Raw genomic sequence first — 21,083 nt, forward strand, 5'->3', positions numbered from 1 at the left:
ACGGCCGTTAACCAGACAGGCAGCTCCCGGACATAGAATAATAGCTCTTACAAGAACAAGTGCCTCAAACACAGCAACTGGCAACGGAGTGCCAACAATCGGGGTCAACAGCAGGAAGTTCTCCCATATACCTGATCAACACAAAGGAGAATGCTGGTCATGGCATGAGTGAAATAGTGAGCATGGAATCAACCTGAGAGCACACGGCACCTCGGTTTAATCTTTCATCTGCAAAATGGTCCCTCCGACAGTGCGGCGCTCCCTCAGTACTGCCCCTCCGACAGTGCGGCGCTCCCTCAGTACTGCCCCTCCGACAGTGTGGCGCTCCCTCAGTACTGCCCCGACACTGCTCCCCCCTCCCCACACACAGCCCTTTCTCCTCCTCCTCTCCACCTCCCACCTCCCATCCCCCCCCTCTCCCTCACTGACAGCATTCTCCCAAACGAGACAACAAACACAAATTCCGCAACTCACACTGGCACGACTCGAAGTTCATCAGACAAACTTTACTGCAAAATATAAATGGTATTTATAGAAAGGCTGCCGTGGGACACTCAGAAGAAGTCAGTGGCCGTGGGTCGTTTCCTCGCTGTGAACGGGGCCCACTTGGCTCCGAGGCTGGGGGAACAGGTTGGCGTTGCGTTGGACTTCAGCACACCGTGACGAGGCTTCTGCTCAGGGTCGAACGCGATGCGGGAAGTTCCCTCCGGGCTCACCAAAATACTTTTGTCTGTCCTTTTAAATTCTGAAAAGTCAGAAATTATTTTTTTTAATATAAATACAGTAAAGCTTCTTAATTTGACAGTTACACATGGTTTAAAAAAATACTGTCTTTCTCCACCCACCTCATGCTCACTGGGGTACGGGTCCCACACTCACTGGGGTACGGGTCCCACACTCACTGGGGTACGGGTCCCACACTCACTGGGGTACGGGTCCCACACTCTCTGGGGTACGGGTCCCACACTCACTGGGGTACGGGTCCCACACTCACTGGGGTACGGGTCCCACACTCACTGGGGTACGGGTCCCACACTCACTGGGGTACGGGTCCCACACTCACTGGGGTACGGGTCCCACACTCGCTGACTCTCACTGGGGTACGAGTGCCACACACACTGACTCTCACTGGTCTTATCCAACACACAGCAATTCCTGCCTATATTTCTATCATCTGATCTCTTAAATGCCTGACAGCTTTATCAGCCAAATCCTGACCAACCATTCAACTTTGTGGGGGATGCCCTTTCTGCTCTGAAAGCTGCCTCCGTCACCCAGCTTCTGAAAAAGCCCTCTTCCCTCTCTAGTTATGGACCCAACATGAGCCCAGCCGTACACACCAAGGTTCATCAACAGTATCATTGCCCAACCCAATGCCCGTCTCCCCAACCGCAAACTGGATGCATTGGTTATCATCTTCCAGAATTCCCGAGATTCTGGAACGGTTCCTGCGGATTGGAAGGCAGCTAATGTAACCCCGCTATTTAAGAAAGGAGGAAGAGAGAAGATGTGGAACTACAGACCAGTTAGCCTGACATCAGTAGTAGGGAAAATGCCAGGAGCTATTATTAAGTACGTGGTAACAGGGCACTAAGAAAATAATAAGACGACCAGGCAGAGCCAACACGGATATATGAAAGGGAAATCAAGTTTGACAATGTTTTTTTGAGGTCGAAAGCAGAATAGATAAGGGGGAAACCAGTGGATGTGGTGTATTTGGATTTTCAGAAGGCATTCGATAAGGTGCCATGCAAGAGGTTATTGAACAAAATTAGGGCTCATGGGATTGGGGGTAAGAACATAAGAAATAGGACCAGGAGTCGGCCATTTGGACCCTCGAGCCTGCTCCACCATTCAAAAGATCATGGCTGATCTGATCTTGGACTCAGCTCCACTTCCCCGCCCGCTCCCCATAACCCTTTACTCCCTTATCGCTCAAAAATCTGTCTATCTCTGCCTTAAATATATTCAATGACCGAGCCTCCACAGCTCTCTGGGACAGAGAATTCCACAGATTTACAACCTAGTAATATACTAGCATGGATAGAGGATTGGTTAACGGAGAGAAAACAGAGAGTAGGAATAAACGGGTCATTTTCAGGTTGGCAGGCTGTAACTAATGGGGTGCCGCAAGGATTAGTGCTTGGGCCCCAGCTATTCATAATCTATATCAATGATTTGGACGAGGGGACCAAATGCAATATATCCAAGTTTGCTGATGATACAATGCTAGGTGGGAATGTAAGTTGGGAGGAGGATGCAGATTCTTCAAGAGGATATAGACAGGCTCAGTGAGTGGGAAAGAACATGGCAAATGGAATACAGGTTCCAAGTTTGGACCGACCCGTAGAACGACTTTCTAGAATGAAAAGCGCTCGTAATATTTACCTCGGTATTCTCCACCTTGATCAGGCCTGCTTTGGACTCGGCACAGCGCAGCAGAGGTGGGTGGAGCTACAGCCCTGCACTGAAAAGAGTGCCGGCAACTGCGCATGTGCGCAGTGGAGTCTGCGCATGTGCGTAGTAGCTGCTGGCCCTCCCCGCACATCCTATCTCCGGGTAACCCGATCCCTGGCCGAAGGGACGACGCGATTTCGCAGCCCCTATCCCGGGCTGAGTGGCCTGCCGCACAGGCCGGCCGCTGCCTTCCTCCGCTCCCTGAACAGTTCCTAAGGCAACACGGCAGTATGGAGCGTGTACACAGGGAGATTTAGGCCACTGTTTGCAGTGCTAAGGAAATAATGTTGACAGTCTATAGAATATACTCCAGTACATAAACTTAATTACTTTGAGCAAGCATATGACATATTTTCATAGAAACATAGAAAATAGGTGCAGGAGTAGGCCATTCGGCCCTTCGAGTTTGCACCACCATTCAATAAGATCATGGCTGATCATTCCCTCAGTACCCCTTTCCTGCTTTCTCTACATACCCCTTGATCCCTTTAGCCGTAAGGGCCATATCTAACTCCCTCTTGAATATATCCAACAAACTGGCATCAACAACTCTCTGCGGTAGGGAATTCCACAGGTTCACAATTCTCTGAGTGAAGAAGTTTCTCCTCATCTCGGTCCTAAATGGCTCACCTCTTTTCCTTAGACTGTGTCCCCTGGTTCTGGACTTCCCCAACATCGGGAACATTCTTCTTGCATCTAACCTGTCCAGTCCCATCAGAATTTTATATGTTTCTATCAGATCCCCTCTCATCCTTCTAAACTCCAGTGAATAAAGGCCCAGTCGATCCAGTCTCTCCTCATATGTGAGTCCTACCATCCCGGGAATCAGTCTGGTGAACCTTTGCTGCACTCCCTCAATAGTAAGAACGTCCTTCCTCAGATTCGGAGACCAAAACTGAATACAATATTCCAGGTGAGGCCTCACCAAGGTCCTGTACAACTGCAGTAAGACCTCCCTGCTCATATACTCAAATCCCCTAGCTATGAAGGCCAACATGCCATTTGCCTTCTTCACCGCCTGCTGTACCTGCATGCCAACTTTCAATGACTGATGTACCATGACACCCGGTCTCGTTGCACATCCCCTTTTCCTAATCTGCCGCCATTCAGATAATATTCTGCCTTAGTGTTTTTGCCACCAAAGTGGATAACCTCTCATTTATCCACATTATACTGAATCTGCCATGCATTTGCCTACTCACCAACCTGTCCCAAGTCACCCTGCAGCCTCATAGCATCCTCCTCACAGCTCACACCGCCACCCAGCTTAGTGTCATCTGCAAACTTGGAGATATTACACTCAATTCCTTTAGCTAAATCGTTGATGTATATTGTAAATAGCTGCGGTCCCAGCACTGAGCCCTGTGGCACCCCACTGGTCACTGCCTGCCATTCTTAAAAGGACCCGTTTATCTCGACTCACTGCTTCCTGTTTGCCAACCAGTTCTCTATCCACATCAATACATTATCCCCAATACCATGTGCTTTAATTTTGTACACCAATCTCTTGTGTGGGAACTTGTCACAAGCCTTTTGAAAGTCCAAATACACCACATCCATTGGTTCTCCCTTGTCCACTCTAGATACATCCTCAAAAAATTCCAGAAGATTTGTCAAACATGATTTCCCTTTCATAAATCCATGCTGACTTGGACTGATCCTGTCACTTCTTTCCAAATGCGCTACTATTTCATCTTTAATAATTGACTCCAACATTTTCCCCACTACTATAATTACCCGTTTTCTCTCTCCCTCCTTTCTTAAAAAGTGCTGTTACATTCGCTACCCTCCAGTCCATAGGAACTGATCCAGAGTCGATAGACTGTTGGAAAATGATCACCAATGCATCCATTATTTCTAGGGCCACTTCCTTAAGTACTCGGGGATGCAGACCATCAGGCCCTGGAGATTTATTGGTCTTTAATCCCATCAATTTCCTAACTAAAAAGGATTTCCTTCAGTTCCTCCTTCTCACTAATATTTCCAGAAGGTTATTTGTGTCTTCCTTCGTGAAGACAGAACCAAAGTATTTGTTCAATTGGTCTGCCATTTCTATGTTCCCCATTATGAATTCACCTGAATCTGACTGCAAGGGACTACATTTGTCTTCACTAATCTTTTTCTCTTCACATATCTATAGAAGCTTTTGCAGTCAGTTTTTATGCTCCCAGCAAGCTTCCTCTCATACTCTAACTTCCCCCTCAAATTAAACCCTTTGTCCTTCTCTGCTGAATTCTAAATTTCTCCCAGTCCTCAGGTTTGCTGCTTTTTCTGGCCAATTTATATGCCTCTTCCTTGGATTTAACACTATCCTTAATTTCCCTTGTTTGCCACGGTTGAGCCACCTTCCCCATTTTGTTTTTACTCCAGACCGGGATGTACAATTGTTGAAGTTCATCCATGTGATCGTTAAATGTTTGCCATTGCCAATCCACCGTCAACCCTTTAAGCATCATTCGCCAGTCTATTCTAGCTAATTCACGTCTCGCCCTGTCGTTAACATACAAAACTGGACACTTATTCTGGCCTAAGTTAGTTTGGAGCAACTATTTGCTGGCCAAACTCGCTTAAATGGCCAAAACAGGCGTAAGTGGCTGGTAACGCCCCCTTTTGGAAAAAAAACTAAACTTTAAAAAAAACCTAACTAACTCACTTACACTGGCGCAAATTAAATGGCCAGAATTGCAACTAAAAAGATACTCCAGAAAAATCAAGTTGCTCCAAAAAATGCGGAGCAATCTTGGGGAAATTTGGGCTCATAATGTGGAGAAATGTGAAGTGATCCACTTTGGTAGGAAAAATAGAAAAGCAGAGTATTTTTTAAATAGAGAGATTGGGAAATGTTGGTGTTCAGAGGGATCTGGGTGTCCTTGTACACCAATCACAAAGTTAACATGCAGGTATAGCAAGCCATTAGGAAAGCAAATGGTATGTTGGCCTTTATTACAAGAGGATTTGAGCACAAGAGTAAAGACGTCTTACTGCAATTATATAGGGCCCTGGCGAGACCACACCTGGAGTAGTGTGCACAGTGTTTTGATCTCCATCCATAAGGAAGGATATACTTGTCATAGAGAGTGCAACGTAAGAAATAGGAGGAGTAGGCCACACGGCCCCTCAAGCCTGCTCTGCTATTCAATATCATGGCTGATCTGATCATGGACTCAGCTCCACTTCCCCGCCCGCTCCCCATAACCCTTTGTTCCCTATCACTCAAAAATCATCTCCGCCTTAAAGAAAGTTCACCAGACTGATTCCTGGGATGGGGGGATTGTCCTATGAGGAGAGCTTGAGTAGACTAGGCCTATATTCTCTCGAGTTTAGAAGAATGAGGTGATCTCATTGAAACACACAAAATTCCTACAGGGTTTAACAGGGCAGATGCAGGGAGGATGTTTCCCCCGGGTAGTGGAGTCTAGAACTAGGGGTCACAGTCTCAGGATAAGGGGTTGGCCATTTAGGACTGATGAAAAATGTCTTCACTCAGAGGGTGGTGAATCTTTGGAATTCTCTACCCCAGAGGGCTATGGAGGCTCAGTCGAGTATATTCAAGACAGAGATGGATAGATTTTTGCATATTAAGGGAATCAAGGGATATGGGGATAGTGCATCATGCATCTTATTGAATGGTGGAGCAGGCTCGAGGGGCCGTATGGCCTACTCCTACTACTTATGTTCTTAACCTGTTCCCACAACCGGTTTCAAATTCAGCCTGGTTCCCATGCAGCCACAATGCCGTGGTCAGAGACCCTAGCAGTAGCAGTGGCAAGCAATCGCTCCCTGTTGCCCTCTCCACCTTCAGCACAGAGCATGTCTCCATATCACCTTCCACCACCTCTCCTGGGGTTCACCTCCAGCCTACCTTTGACCCTTGCCTGACCCAACGTTGCCACATAATCTTCGCCAATGGCTTCCCCACCCACACCTCGTCACCCATGATGTCCCAATACTCCATCCGAAGCCTCTTCATATTCCTCGTTTCGTCACACATCCTCCATATATCTTTCAAGAGCACTCAAGCGCCCATCTCCACCACCAACCACCATAGTCACTATGTTGCCAGCCCAAAATTACAAAGCAGTGCTCTTCATCGGATGCTCCTCAGCTCCTGCCACACGGCATGTCTCTGACATCAGCTCCAACCCACTTTCCAGCTATGGTTCAATCCGACTTTCAGCCTGTCTGGCTCAGTCTCACACTGGGCAGTAAATTTCCTGGGCAGTGTGGCTCAGTTCCATGGGGCAGTATATTTCTTGGCCTAGAATCAGAATGGTTACAACACAGGAGGCCATTCGGCCCATCGAGCCCGTGCCGACTCTCAGCTCGTCCCACTGCCCTGCCCTTTCCCTAGAGCCCTACAATTTTTTTCCTTCAGGTACTTATCCAATTCCTTTTTGAAATCGAGGATTGAGTCTGCCTCCACCACCCTTTCAGGCAGTGCATTCCAGATCCTAACCACTCGCTGCGTAAAGAAGTTTTTCCCTATGTCCCCTTTGGTTCTTCTGCCAATCACCTTAAATCTGTGACCCGATTATCGACCCTTCCGCCAATAGAAACATAGAAATTTACAGTGCAGGAGGCCATTTCAGCCCATCGCATCCGCGCCTGCCGACAAAGAGCCGCACGGCCCTCGGTTAGCAGCCCTGAAGGTTACATATAAACCTATGAACAATGACAGAAAGGCAAAGAGCACCCAGCCCAACTAGTCCGCCCCACACAACTGAGACATCCGTTACACTTAAACATTCTACACAACCGGAGCCATGTGATCTCCTGGGAGGGGCAAAAAAAACAGATCAAAACCCAGGCCAATTGGGGGGAAAAAATCTGGGAAAATTCCTCTCCGACCCATCCAGGTGATCGAAATTAGTCCAGGAGATCACTCTGGCCATATGTGAGATGGCCACCTGGATAAATGTGAGGTTATCCACTTTGGTGGTAAAAACAGAGAGACAGACTATTATCTGAATGGTGACAGATTAGGAAAAGGGGAGGTGCAACGAGACCTGGGTGTCACGGTACATCAGTCATTGAAGGTTGGCATGCAGGTACAGCAGGCGGTTAAGAAAGCAAATGGCATGTTGGCCTTCATAGCGAGGGGATTTGAGTACAGGGGCAGGGAGGTGTTGCTACAGTTTTACAGGGCCTTGGTGAGGCCACACCTGGAGTATTGTGTACAGTTTTGGTCTCCTAACTTGAAGAACATTCTTGCTATTGAGGGAGTGCAGCAAAGGTTCACCAGACTGATTCCTGGGATGGCGGGACTGACATATCAAGAAAGACTGGATCTACTGGGCTTGTATTCACTGGAGTTCAGAAGAATGAGAGGGGATCTCATAGAAACGTTTAAAATTCTGACGGGTTTAGACAGGTTAGATGCAGGAAGAATGTTCCCAATGTTGGGGAAGTCCAGAACCAGGGGTCACAGTCTAAGGATAAGGGGTAAGCCATTTAGGACCGAGATGAGGAGAAACTTCTTCATCCAGAGAGTGGTGAACCTGTGGAATTCTCTACCACAGAAAGTTGTTGAGGCCAATTCACTAAATATATTCAAAAAGGAGTTAGATGTAGTTCTTACTACTAGGGGAATCAAGGGGTATGGCGAGAAAGCAGGAATGGGGTACTGAAGTTGCATGTTCAGCCATGAACTCATTGAATAGCGGTGCAGGCTCGAAGGGCCGAATGGCCTACTCCTGCACCTATTTTCTATGTATTCGATTCCCTGCAGTACTCATCATTGTATCTGCACCAGCCAACAAGAGGTTAGCCAATCTAATCCCACTTACCAGATCTAGTTCCGTAATCCTGCAGGTTACAGCACTTTAAGTGCCCATCCAAGCACCTTTTAAATGTGGTGAGGGTTTCTGCATCCACCACCCTTCCAGGCAGTGAGTTCCAGACCCCCACAACCCTCTGCATGAAGAAGCCTCCCCTCAAATCCCCTCTGAACGTTCCACCTTAAAACTATGCCCCCTTGTAAGTGACCCCTCCACCAAGGAAAATAGGCCCTTGCTATCCACTATATCCAGACCCATCAAAATTTTATACACCTCAATGGGGTCTCCTCTCAACCTCCTCTGTTCCAATGAGAACAAACCCAGCCTATCCAATCTGTCCTCATAGCTAAGATTCTCCATTCCAGGCAGCATCCTAATAAATCTCCTCTGAACCCTCTCAAGTGCAATCATGCCCTATCTATCGACCAGAACTGCACGCAGTACTCCGGCTGTGACCTAACCAAATTTAAGCATAACCTCCCTGCTCTTGTATTCTATGCCTCGGCCAATAAAGGCAAGCATTCTGTATGCCTTCTTAACCTTGTTATCCACTTGGCCTGCTACTTTCAGGGATCTGTGGAAAAGCACTTTGTTCATCTACACTTTTAAGTGGCCTACCACTTAATGGAGATACCCTTTCCTTATGGCAGGATCCATTGGCAGGGTAGGTGCACCAACGTCAGTGTTCTCGCTCAGGCCAATATCCCCAGCATCGAAGCACTAACCACGCTCTATCAGCTCCGCTGGGTGGGCCACATCGTCCGTATGCCTGACACAAGTCTCCCAAAACAAGTGCTCCACTCACAGCTCCGACATGGCAAGCGAGCCCCAGGTGGGCAAAGGAAACGCTTCAAGGATACCCTCAAAGCCTCCTTGATAAAGTGCAACATCCCCACCGACACTTGGGAATCCCTGGCCCAAGACCGCCCAACGTGGAGGAAAAGCATCTGGGAATGCGCTGAACACTTCGAGTCTCTTCGCCGAGAGCAAGCTGAAGCCAATTGTCGACAGTGGAAGGAGCGCATGGCAACCCAGGCATCCCACCCATCTGTTCCTTCAACCACCGTCTGCCCCACCTGTGACAGAGACTGTCGGTCCCGCATAGGACTCTTCAGTCACCTGAAAACTCATTTTTAGTGTGGATGCAAGTCATCCTCGAATCCGAGGGACTGCCTATGATGAGCCCTCCCAAGTGCATTACGTCATACTTCTCCGAATTAAATTCCATTTGCCACTGTTCTGCTCACCTGACCAGTCGATTGATATCCTCCTGCAGTCCAGAGGGATGAGGTCCTGCAGGCAGAGTTTAAGGAGCTAGGGGAGTGATTAAAAAGCAGGACCTCAAAAGGTAGTAATCTCCAGATTACTCTCAGTGCCACAAGCTAGTGAGTACAGAAATAGGAGGATAGAGCAGGTGAATGCTTGGCTGGAGGGATGGTACAGGAGGGAGAGCTTTAGATTCCTGAGGCATTGGGACCGTTTCTGGGGGAGGTGGGACTTATACAAGTCGGACGGTTTGCACCTCAACAGAGCCAGGACCAATATCCTCGCGGGGGGTTTGCTAGTGCTGTTGAGGACGGTTTAAACTAGCTTGGCAGGGGGATGGGAACCCGAGACTAGATTCAGTAGGGAGGGGAGTGAAGCAAAAATATAGAAAGTGAACTTGAAGGATAGAGGAAACAAGGGCCAGAAAGTAGTCAACAAGGAGATCTGTACTAAATGGTAGATACTTCAATGCAAGGAGTATAGCGAATAAGGCAGATGAGCTGAGAGCACAGGTAGACACTTGGGAGTATGATATTATAGCTATTGCAGGGACATGGCTAAAAGAGGGGCAGGTATGGGAGCTCAATATTCCTGGTTACAGGATCTTCAGACGGGATAGAGAGAGGGGTAAAAAGGGAGTTGGGGGTGACGGGGGGGGGGGGGGGGTCCCAGTATTGATTAAAGAAGAGATCAAACAAGGCCATATGGGCCAAACTGAAAAATAAAAAAGGGGCAGTCACTCTACTATAGACCCCCAGTGAGAGGGAGATAGAAGAGCAAATATGTAGGCACATTTCTGAGAAGTGCAAAAGCTATAGGGCAGTAATAGTAGGGGATTTCAACTATCCTAATATTAACTGGGACAAAATTAGTGTGAAGGGTATAGAGGGTGCAGAATTCTTAAAATTCAAGAGACTTTTTTAGCCATGTAGCAAGCCCAACAAGGGAGGGAGCGGTTCTGGATTTTGTTTTAAGGAATGAAGCTGGGCAGGTGGAAGGGGTATCAGTCGGAGAGCATTTAGGTGCTAGTGATCATAATTCAGTCAGATTTAAGGTAGTTATGGAAAAGGACAAGGAAAGACCAGGAATAAAAGTTCTAAATTGGGGAAAAGCCAATTTTTCTAAGCTGCAATGAGATTTAGCCAAAGTGGACTGGAAAGAGCTAATTGGAGATAAATCAGTGTCAGAACAGTGGGAGGCATTCAAGGAGGAGATCCGTAGGATTCACTCCAAATCTGTGCCCTTAAAGAAAAAGGGTGGGACTAACAAATCTAGAGCCCCCCGGATGTCAAGGGACATACAGGGTAGAATTTAGAAAAAAAGGGAGGCTTATGACAGATATCGAGGGCTAAATACTACAGAATCTCTGGAGTATACAGGGGTGAGATTAAAAAGGAAATTAGGAAAGCAAAGAGAGAGCTTGAAAAATTCTTGGCAAGTAAAATCATGGCAAACCCAAAGACATTTTATAAATATATTAAGAGCAAGAGGATAACTAAAGAAAGGGTAGGGCCTATTAGAATCCACGAGGGTAATGTGTGTGTGGAGGCGGAAGATGTGGGTTTGGTTCTTCATGAATACTTTGCGTCTGTCGCAAAAACACCATCAACCATTACCCCTTTGCTTCCTGCCTCTGAACCAATTTTGGGTCCAACTTGCCACTTTGCCCTGGATCCCATGGGCTTTAACTTATGACCAGTCTACCATGTGGGACTTTATCAAAAGCTTTGCTAAAATCCATATCCACATCGTATGCAATACCCTCATCGACCCTCCTGGTTACCTCCTCAAAAAATTCAATCAGGTTAGTCTTGAAGCGTTTCTCTCTATCTACTCTGTCTCGACCAATTATGATTTTCATATCAAATCTCTTAACCATCTCTGCTCCAAGGAGAACAACCCCAGCTTCTCCAGTCTATCCACATAACTGAAGTCCCTCATCCCTGGAACCATTCTCGTAAATCTTTTCTGCACCTTCTCTAAGACCTCCAAATCCCTGCTAAAGGGCGGAGCCCGGAATTGTACATAATACTCCAGTTGAGGCCGAACCAGTGTTTTACAAAGCTTCATCAGAACTTCCATGCTTTTGTACTCTACGCCTCTATGTGTGAAGCCCAGGATCCTGTATGCCATTTGAACCGCTTTCTCAATCTGCCCTGCCACCTTCAGCGATTTGTGCACATATACCCCCAGGTCTCTCTGTTCATGCACCCCTTTTAGGATTGTACCATTTAATTTATATTGCCTCTGCTCGTTCTTCCGACCAAAATGTATCACTTCGCACTTTTCTGCGTTAAATTTAATCTGCCACGTGTTCGCCCATTTCCCAGCCTGTCCATGTCTTCCTGAAGTCTATCACTATCCTCTTCACTGTTCACTATACTTCCACGGTTTGTGTCATCTGGAAATTTTGAAATTGTGCGCATACACCCATGTCCAAGTCATTAATATACATCAAGAAAAGCAGTGGTCCCAGTACCGACCCCATGGAAACACCACACCTTCCTCCAGTCCGAAAAACAACCTTTCACCATTACTCTCTGTCACTGAGCCAATTCCATATCCACGCTGCCACTGTATCTTTTATTCCATGGGCTTCAACTTTGTTGCAGGCTTATTATGTGGCACTTTATTAAACGCCTTTTGGAAGTCCATATACACCACAGCAACCCTCTGTTACCTCATCAAAAAACTCAATCAAGTTGGTTAAAGACGATTTGCCTTTAACAAATCTGTGCTGCCTTTCCTTAATTAATCCACACTTGTCCGAGTAACTGTTAAGATAATCCTGAACAAAGTTTTCTAAAAACTTCCCCACCAAAGTTAAACTGACTGGATTGGTAGCATACTATTCCTTACTCTCGTGCTATCTGTCTCTCCCAATCCTTTGTGCACCTTGTTTCTCCTTTCTAATGCCACATCCTCGTGCCCATCCCCCTGCCAAATTAGTTGAAACCCTCCCCGACAGCACTAGCAAACCTCTCTGCAGGGACGTCATTTCCGGTTGCAACCCGTCCGGCTTATACAGGCCCCAGCTCCACCAGAAACAGTCCCAATGCCTCAGGAATCTAAAGTCCTCCCTCCTGCACCCTCTCTCTAGCCACGCATTCATCGGCTCTATCCTCCTATTTCTGTACTCATGAGCACGTGGCACCGGGACTAATCCAGAGATTACTTCCTTTGAGGTCCTGCTTTTTAATCTGTCCCAGCTCCCTAAAATGTGCTTGCAGGACCTGTGTGACTCAGTCCCATTGCAGAACAAGCACTTGGAGCCATTTGGACACTGGAAGAATGTTACACAGCCTATTATAGTGAGAGAAGGACCACTCCTTGCTGGCTTTAACACATCCCTTCAAACACTTTGCAGCACTGACCCTGACATACATGGTGACAAAGTCCTAACTACGCACATGATCCACTAGGAATTACCCAGCAATCGTGCTCAATGCCCTATCGCCATGGGCCTATCCCAACCACACCACCAGCCGCATGTCAAGGCTGCTCCCACAAGCCATGATAGGCTGTGGGGACCTCTTTCTGTACAAATGCCTCACCCCTGCACCGTTCGCCTGTAGCCCTGCCAGACTGTTGCCAGCATTGTACTTTGCCCCGCTCCTGATTCCAAAATAATGGGTGTCCTAGCTGTAACTAACCGAGACAACAAGCTGCTTCTTGCCAGCACTCATAGCTCATTTAGCAGCCTGTCCAAAGTGTGGGCGATAGGCCTGCACGAACGTCAGCGCTCAGTAACTCTGTCAGGCCTACTGCGACACTTTACCTGCTGTCGTGTTCTTTTTCAGCCCAAACCGTACTTTCTTTGCACTGGAGGAGGGCATGGTGTTAACCTGTGGCAGCAGGGGAAAAAACACACTTTCAAATAATGCACTGGGCCCAATCGGTAAAAACAAGATGTTGGGCTTGGGGGCAGGGAGCAGGAGGCCCCGTGGAACGAGATCCCGGGAGTCGGCACCTTCAGCATTGGTGAAACACAGAAAAGACGGTTGAAAAGTTACAGCGTCAAACAGCGCCGAAACAAACCAGGAACTGAAACTGGAAGATAGAAAGCAGGGGAGCAGGGAGGCTGGCAGGTCCAGGTCAAAGCAGAAACACACACGCAAGAACAAGGAGAGGAAATATCTCAAACTGCAAGGTTTTAAATGGAGTAGCAAAGCAGAGGGACCTTGGTGTGTTGACACACGGGTCATTAAAGATCGCAGCACAATAATAACTTGTATTTATATAGCGCCTTTAACATATTAAAATGTCCCAAGGCACTCCACAGCAGTGTTACACGACAAAACAGATAAATTTGACACCGAGCCACAAAAGAAGAAACTAAGGCAGATGACCAAACGCTTGTTTAAAGAGGTAGGTTTTAAGGAGCGTCTTAAAGGAGGAAAGAGAGGTGGAGAGGTTTAGGAAGGGAGTTCCAGAGCTTAGGGCCCAAACAGCTGAAGGCACGGCCACCAATGGTTGAGCAGTTATAATGAGGGATGTTCAAGAGGGCAGAATTTGAGGAGTGAAGACATAAGAACATAAGAAATAGCCACCTGGCCCCTCAAGCCTCCTCTGCCATTTAATAAGATGATGGCTGATCTGATCATGGACTCAGCTCCACTTCCCCGCCCGCTCTCCATAACTCTTTACTCCCTTATCGCTCAAAAATCTGTCTATCTCCACCTTAAATGTATTCAATGTCCCAGCCTCCACAGCTCCCTGGGACAGAGAATTCCACAGATTTACAACCCTCAGAAGAAATTTCTCATCTCAGTTTTAAATGGGCAGCCCCTTATTCTACGACTATGTTCCCTAGTTTTAGTTTCCCCCATAAGTGTAATTATCCCTCTCTACATCCACCTTGTCGAGTCCCCTCATTTTCTTATATCTTTTGATAAGATCACCACTCATTCTTCTGAACTCCAATGAGTATAGACCCAACCTACCTTCACAAGTCAACCCCCTCATCTCCGGAATCAACCTGGTGAATCATTCTCTGAACAGCCTCAATGCAAGTATATCCTTCCTTAAATAAGGAAACCAAAACTGTACGCAGTACTCCAGGTGTGGCCTCACCAATACCCTGTACAGTTGTAGCAGGATTTCTCTGTTTTTATACTCTATCCCCCTTGCAATAAAAGCCAACATTCTATTTGCCTTCCTGATCACTTGCTGTACCTGCATATTAACTTTTTGTGTTTCATGCACAAGGACACCCAGGTCCCTCTGTACTGCAGCACTTTGCAATTTTTCTCCATTTCAATTATAATTTGTTTTTCTATTATTTCTGCTAAAGTGGATAACCTCACATTTTCCCACATTATACTCCATCTGCCAAATTTTTGCCCACACACTTAGCCTGTCTATATCCCTTTGCAGATTTTGTGTCCTCACAATTTGCTTTCTCATCCATTTTTGTATCAGCAAACTTGGCTACATTACACTCAGTCCCTTCATCGAAGTCATTAATATAGATTGTAAATAGTTGAGGCCCCAGCACTGATCTCTGTGGCACCCCACTAGTTTACTGTTTGCCAATCGGAAAATGACTCATTTATCCCGATTCTGTTTTCTGTTAGTTAGCCAATACTCTATCCATGCTAATATATTACCCCCAACCCCGTAAGTTTTTATCTTATGCAGTAACCTTTTATGTGGCACCTTATCGAATGCCTTCTGGAAATCCAAATACACCACATCCACTGGTTCCCCTTTATCCACCTTGCTCATTACTTCCTCAAAGAATTCCAGCAAATTTGTTAAACATGATTTCCCTTTCATAAAACCATGCTGAAATTTAGTCGATTACAACCAATGCATCCACTATCTCTGCAGCCACTTCTTTTAAGACCCTAGGATGTAAGCCATCAGGGCCAGAGGACTTGTCTGCCTTTAGTCCCATTATTTTACCGAGTACTACTTCTGTAGTGATAGTATTAAGTTACTCCCTCTCTATAGCCCCTTGATTATCCACTATTGGGAAGTTTTTAGTGTCTTCTACCATGAAGACGGATACAAAATATTTGTTCAACGTCTCTGCCATTTCCCTGTGCTCCATTATTAATTCCCCAGTCTCATCCTCCAGGGGACCAACATTTATTTTCGACACTCTTTTTCTTTTTATGTACCTGTAGAAACTCAACTATCTGTTTTTATATTTCATGCTAGTTTACTTTCATAATCTATCTTCCCTCTCAATAATTTTTTTTTATCGTTCTATGCTTTTAAAAAAATTCCCAATCCTCTGGCCTCCCACTAGTCTTGGCCACATTGTATGCCTTTGTTTTCAATTTGATACCATCCTTTATTTCCTTAGCCAAGGATGGTTATCCCTTCTCTTAGTCTTTCCTTCTCGTGGGATATAGTTTTGTTGCAAGTTATGAAATATCTCCTTAAATGTCTACCACTGCTCATCTTGTGGAATTGATAGGCTGAAAGATGAGAGGGATAGGGAGGGGCAAGACCATGGACCATGTAAACAAGGATGAGAATTTTGAAATCGAGGCGTTGTTTAACTGGGAGCCAATGTAGCTCAGAAAGCAGAGGGGTGATGGGTGATCGTGACTTGGTGTGAGTTAGGACACGGGCAGCGAATTTTGGATTCTCAAGTTTACGTAGTGTGGAATGTGGGAGGCTGGTCATGAGTTGGAGTAGTCAAGTCTAGAGGTAACAAAGGCATGGATGAGGGTTTCAACAGCAGAAGAGCTGAGGGAGGGGCGGAGGCAGGCAATGTTACGGAGATGGAAAAAGGCGATTTTAGTTGTGTCGTGGATGTGTGGCTGGAAACTCATTTCAGGGTAAATTATGACACCTGGGTTGCGAACAGCCTTGTTCATCCTCACTTAGATAGGTGCTAGGGAGAGGAATGGAGTCAGTGGTTAGGGAACGCAGTTTGTGGCAGGGACCAAAGATAATGGCTTCAGTCTTCCCAATATTTAATTGAAAAAAATTTCTGCTCATCCAGTACTGAATGTTGGACAGGCAATCTGACAATTTAGAGACCGTGGAGGGGTCGAGAGAAGTGGTGGTGAGGTAGAGCTGGGTGTCTCAGCGTACATGTGGAAACTGACGCCGTGTTTTCGGATGATGGCGCCAAGGGGCAACATGTAATTGAGAAATAGGAGGGGACCAAGGATAGATCCTTGGGGGACACCAGAGGTAACGATGCAGGGGTGGGAAGAGAAGCCATTGCAGGTGATTCTTTGCCTACGATTAGATAGACAAGAATGGAACCAGGAGAGTGCAGTCCCACCCAGCTGGACGATGGTGGAGAGGTGTTGGAGGAGGATGGAGTGGTCAACTGTGTCAAAGGCTGCAGACAGGTCCAGAAGGATGAGGAGGGATAGTTTGCCTTTGTCACACTCACAAAGGATGTCATTTGTGACTTTGATGAGAGCCATTTCAGTACTGTGGTAGGGGCGGAAACCAGATTGACGGGATTCAAACAATGAATTCATAGAAAGATGAGCATGGATTAGGGAGGCGACAACACGTTCAAGTACTTTGGACAGGAAAGGGAGGTTGGAGATGGGGCGATAGCTAGCAAGCAAAGTGGGATCAAGGGTTGTTTTTTTGGGACGGGGGTGATGATGGCTGATTTGAGGGAGAGGGGGACAGTACTCGAGGAGAGAGAACCATTAACAATGTCAGCTAACATGGGAGCCAGAAAAGGAAGTTGGGTGGTCAGCAGTTTAGTGGGAATAGGGCCAAGGGAGTGGGTCTCATGGATAAGATGAGCGTGGAGAGATGAAGAGGGGAGATCAGAGAGAAACTAGAGAAAGATGCAAGTGCAGGGCTAGAGCAGAGGGGGGGGGGGGGGGGGGGGGGCGCTCAGATGAAGTTTGGCAAAGTAGATCAGGACAGATTCCTCGGTCTGTATCTCGAGTACAAAAGGAAAGGAGTGATATTAAACCGGGGAAGAGCTGCAGTGAGGATCGAGACTGTTTCAGGCACCATTGTAGGAAGGGTAGAAAGATCCCGCATTTAGATCATTAAAATGTGAGCTGGAATAAGGGGCAACAATTGAGAAATGAGGACTTTTTCTACAAGTGCTGAGACGGTTAAAAGGTGAGCCGGATAATGAAGGGATACGATAGGGTAAATTGTGATTGTTAAATTGCACCCTCACCAACCAGTGGAAACAATCATAAAAATTAATGGGGAAGCATTTTATTTATTTTAACAGAAAGGCTCAGAATATGGAATTTTCTGCCACTAACTTGAAGCGGTGTAAAAAAACTATTTACCTTGCTTCATCAAAACTATTGAAAGGCAAGGGGAGTGAGCAGGCGAGTGGGATTAGATAGGGTGGGATATTGAAGGGTTTGAGGAGGGGGAGTGTGGGATATTGAAAGGTTTGAGGAGTAAGGAGGAAGAGTGGGATTAGACAGGGTGGGATATTGAAGGGTTTGAGGAGAGGGGGAGTGTGGGATTAGACAGGGTGGGATATTGAAGGGTTTGAGAGGGGGAAAGTGGGATTAGACTGGGTGGGATATTGAAGGGTTTGAGGAGAGGGGGAAAGTGGGATTAGATAGGGTGGGATATTGAAGGGCTTGAGGAGAGGGAGAGTGTGGGATTAGACAGGGTGGGATAGAGTGAAGGGTTTGAGGAGAGGGGGAGAGTGGGATATTGAAGGGTTTGATGAGAGGGGGAGAGTGGTATATTGAAGGGTTTGAGGAGAGTGGGAAGAGTGGGATATTGAAGGGTTTGAGGAGTGAGGGGGAGAGTGGGATTAGACTGGGTGGGATATTGAAGGGTTTGAGGAGAGGGGGAGTGTGGGATTAGACTGGGTGGGATAGTGAATGGTTTGAGGAGAGAGGGAGAGCCCCACCACCCCCACCCTTGAAGGAGGAGGGTCTCAAACACCAGCCGACAGCAACAAGTGAACTGAAAAGGTCGACAGCGACAGCGAGGTGGATTGTGCAAACTGGGACCAGCCCGACACACCATGATGTTCTGCCCCATGTGTTGCCACAATCCTGACACTAGATCTGGAAGACAAGCAATGCAGGCCCAATGATTAACATCCTGCGCTGTTTGCAGCCATGGTCACACAGCCAAGAACGAATTGAATGGGGGGTCACTTATGCTGCTGTCCTGGCCTGAAGGCTGCCTTGCTGTCTGATCACAAGCAATGAGTGGGGAGCCAGGGCAGGATGAAACCCCTAGCATCTCCCAGTGTCACACAAGCTGCCTGGCTCCAGGTCACTTCACACTCCCGACACCGGAGCAGAGAGCTGTCCCACACAGCTGGGAGTCAGTGTTCCGCAGACATCCCCTCTCCCATCTAATGTGATCAGAGAGAATTGAAAGGAAAGACCCTCACCATTTTACAGCGTCTGGGAGCAAGCTCAGCACTTCTCGCTTTTTTGAAGAAGATGGGCTTTGGTACAGGAGTGCCCTCAAACTTCACAAGCTCATCGGGCACTGCTGACTTCATCGCAACGGCAGGTCCAGCGTCACCCTGTGGATGCAGTGAGGTGTCAATAAAACTCCAGACTTGGAATACACCGTCGCTCAAATCACTAACCATTTAAACACGTGAGCCCGTAATCTCCAGGTCTCCGCCCCTCCCTGTGCAATACCCCCCCAGTCTGACAGCGCAGGTGGAGATGAAACATCGAAGGAACAGCGGGGGGACGGGCCCCCCACAGCCAGGCGACGGGCCCCCCCAGGGTCCCCCACAGCCGGGCGACGGGCCCCCCCAGGGTCCCCCACAGCCGGGCGACGGGCCCCCCCAGGGTCCCCCACAGCCGGGCGACGGGCCCCCCCAGGGTCCCCCACAGCCGGGCGACGGGCCCCCCCAGCCGGGCGACGGGCCCCCCCAGCCGGGCGACGGGCCCCCCCCAGGGTCCCCCCCAGCCGGGCGACGGGCCCCCCCAGGGTCCCCCCCAGCCGGGCGACGGGCCCCCCCAGGGTCCCCCCCAGCCGGGCGACGGGCCCCCCCAGGGTCACCCACAGCCGGGCGACGGGCCCCCCCAGGGTCACCCACAGCCGGGCGACGGGCCCCCCCAGCCGGGCGACGGGCCCCCCCAGGGTCCCCCACAGCCGGGCGACGGGCCCCCCCAGGGTCCTCCACAGCCGGGCGACGGGCCCCCCCAGGGTCACCCACAGCCGGGCGACGGGCCCCCCCAGGGTCACCCACAGCCGGGCGACGGGCCCCCCCCCAGCCGGGCGACGGGCCCCCCCAGGGTCCTCCACAGCCGGGCGACGGGCCCCCCCAGGGTCCCCCACAGCCGGGCGACGGGCCCCCCCAGGGTCCCCCACAGCCGGGCGACGGGCCCCCCCAGGGTCCCCCACAGCCGGGCGACGGGCCCCCCCAGCCGGGCGACGGGCCCCCCCCAGGGTCCCCCACAGCCGGGCGACGGGCCCCCCCAGCCGGGCGACGGGCCCCCCCAGGGTCCTCCACAGCCGGGCGACGGGCCCCCCCAGGGTCCCCCACAGCCGGGCGACGGGCCCCCCCAGGGTCCCCCACAGCCGGGCGACGGGCACCCCCAGGGTCCCCCACAGCCGGGCGACGGCCCCCCACAGGGTCCCCCACAGCCGGGCGACGGGCCCCACAGCGGGGCGACGGGCCCCCCAGAGCGGGGCGACAGACCCCAGGGTCCCCCACAGCCCAGGTCAGCCGGGCTGCCCTCTCTTGCCAACTCAGTTTGCTCCCAGTGGGTACCAATTAATGTTAATTTGCAGTCTGCTGCGTGTGTTGAATGTATTGAGGAATATGGTGGACAGGGGAATGTCTATGGATGCTGTCGATATAAATCATAGAAATTTACAGCACGGAAGGGCAATTTCGGCCCATCGTGTCTGAGCCGGCCAACAAGATGCTATCCAGCCTAATCCCTCTTGGTCTGTAGCCCTGTAGATTACGGCAATTCAGGTGAACATCCAAGTACTTTTTAAATGTGGTGAGGGTTTCTGCCTCTACCACCCTTTCAGGCAGTGAGTTCCAGACCCCCACAACCCTCTGCATGAAGACATGTCCCTCAAATCCCCTCCAAACCTTCTACCAATTACTTTAAATTTATGTCCCCTGCTAAGGGAAATAGGCCCTTTCTATCCATTATATCTAGGCCCCTCAATTTTATACACCTCAATGAGGTCTCCCCTCAGCCTCCTCTTTCCAAGGAAAACAAACCCAGCCTATCCAATCTTTCCTCATAGCTAAGATTCTCCACTCCCGGGAACTTCTTGTAAATCTCCTCTGTACACTTTCCAGTGCAATCATATCGTTCCTGTAATATGGTGACCAGAACTGCACGCAGTACTCCAGCTGCAGCCTAACCAGTGTTTTATACAGTTCAAGCATAACCTCCCTGCTCTTGTATTCTATGCCCCAGTTAATAAAGGCAAGCATTCTTATGTCTGCCTTCTTAACCACCTTATCTACCTGGCCTGCTACTTTCAGGGATCTGTGGACATGCACTCCAAGGTCCCTTTGTTCCTCTACACTTTTCAGTATCCTACCATTTAATGTATATTCCCTTTCCTTATTAGCCCTCCCCAAGTGCATTACCTCACTTCTCTGGATTAAATTCCATTTGCCACTGTTCTGCCCACCTGACCAGTACATTGATATCTTCCTGC

The 21,083-nt window shown here is 48.7% G+C and overlaps 1 protein-coding gene across 1 annotated transcript in view; it reads right to left on the bottom strand.

The window, feature by feature from the left end:
- Positions 1-485: 485 nt before the first annotated feature.
- Positions 486-21,083, bottom strand: part of LOC139250737 (ribosomal RNA processing protein 1 homolog A-like) — a gene marked incomplete at its 5' end in the record, with an annotated part of 37,681 nt that continues 17,083 nt past the window's right edge. The window contains 3 exons of the mRNA XM_070873106.1: positions 486-745; positions 13,279-13,345; positions 18,823-18,960. Of these exons, the coding sequence (XP_070729207.1) occupies positions 555-745; positions 13,279-13,345; positions 18,823-18,960 (396 nt within the window). The remainder of the gene's footprint in view (positions 746-13,278; positions 13,346-18,822; positions 18,961-21,083) is intronic.

Source organism: Pristiophorus japonicus, unplaced genomic scaffold (genome assembly GCF_044704955.1).
Source record: "Pristiophorus japonicus isolate sPriJap1 unplaced genomic scaffold, sPriJap1.hap1 HAP1_SCAFFOLD_417, whole genome shotgun sequence".
Lineage (NCBI taxonomy): Eukaryota > Metazoa > Chordata > Chondrichthyes > Pristiophoridae > Pristiophorus > Pristiophorus japonicus.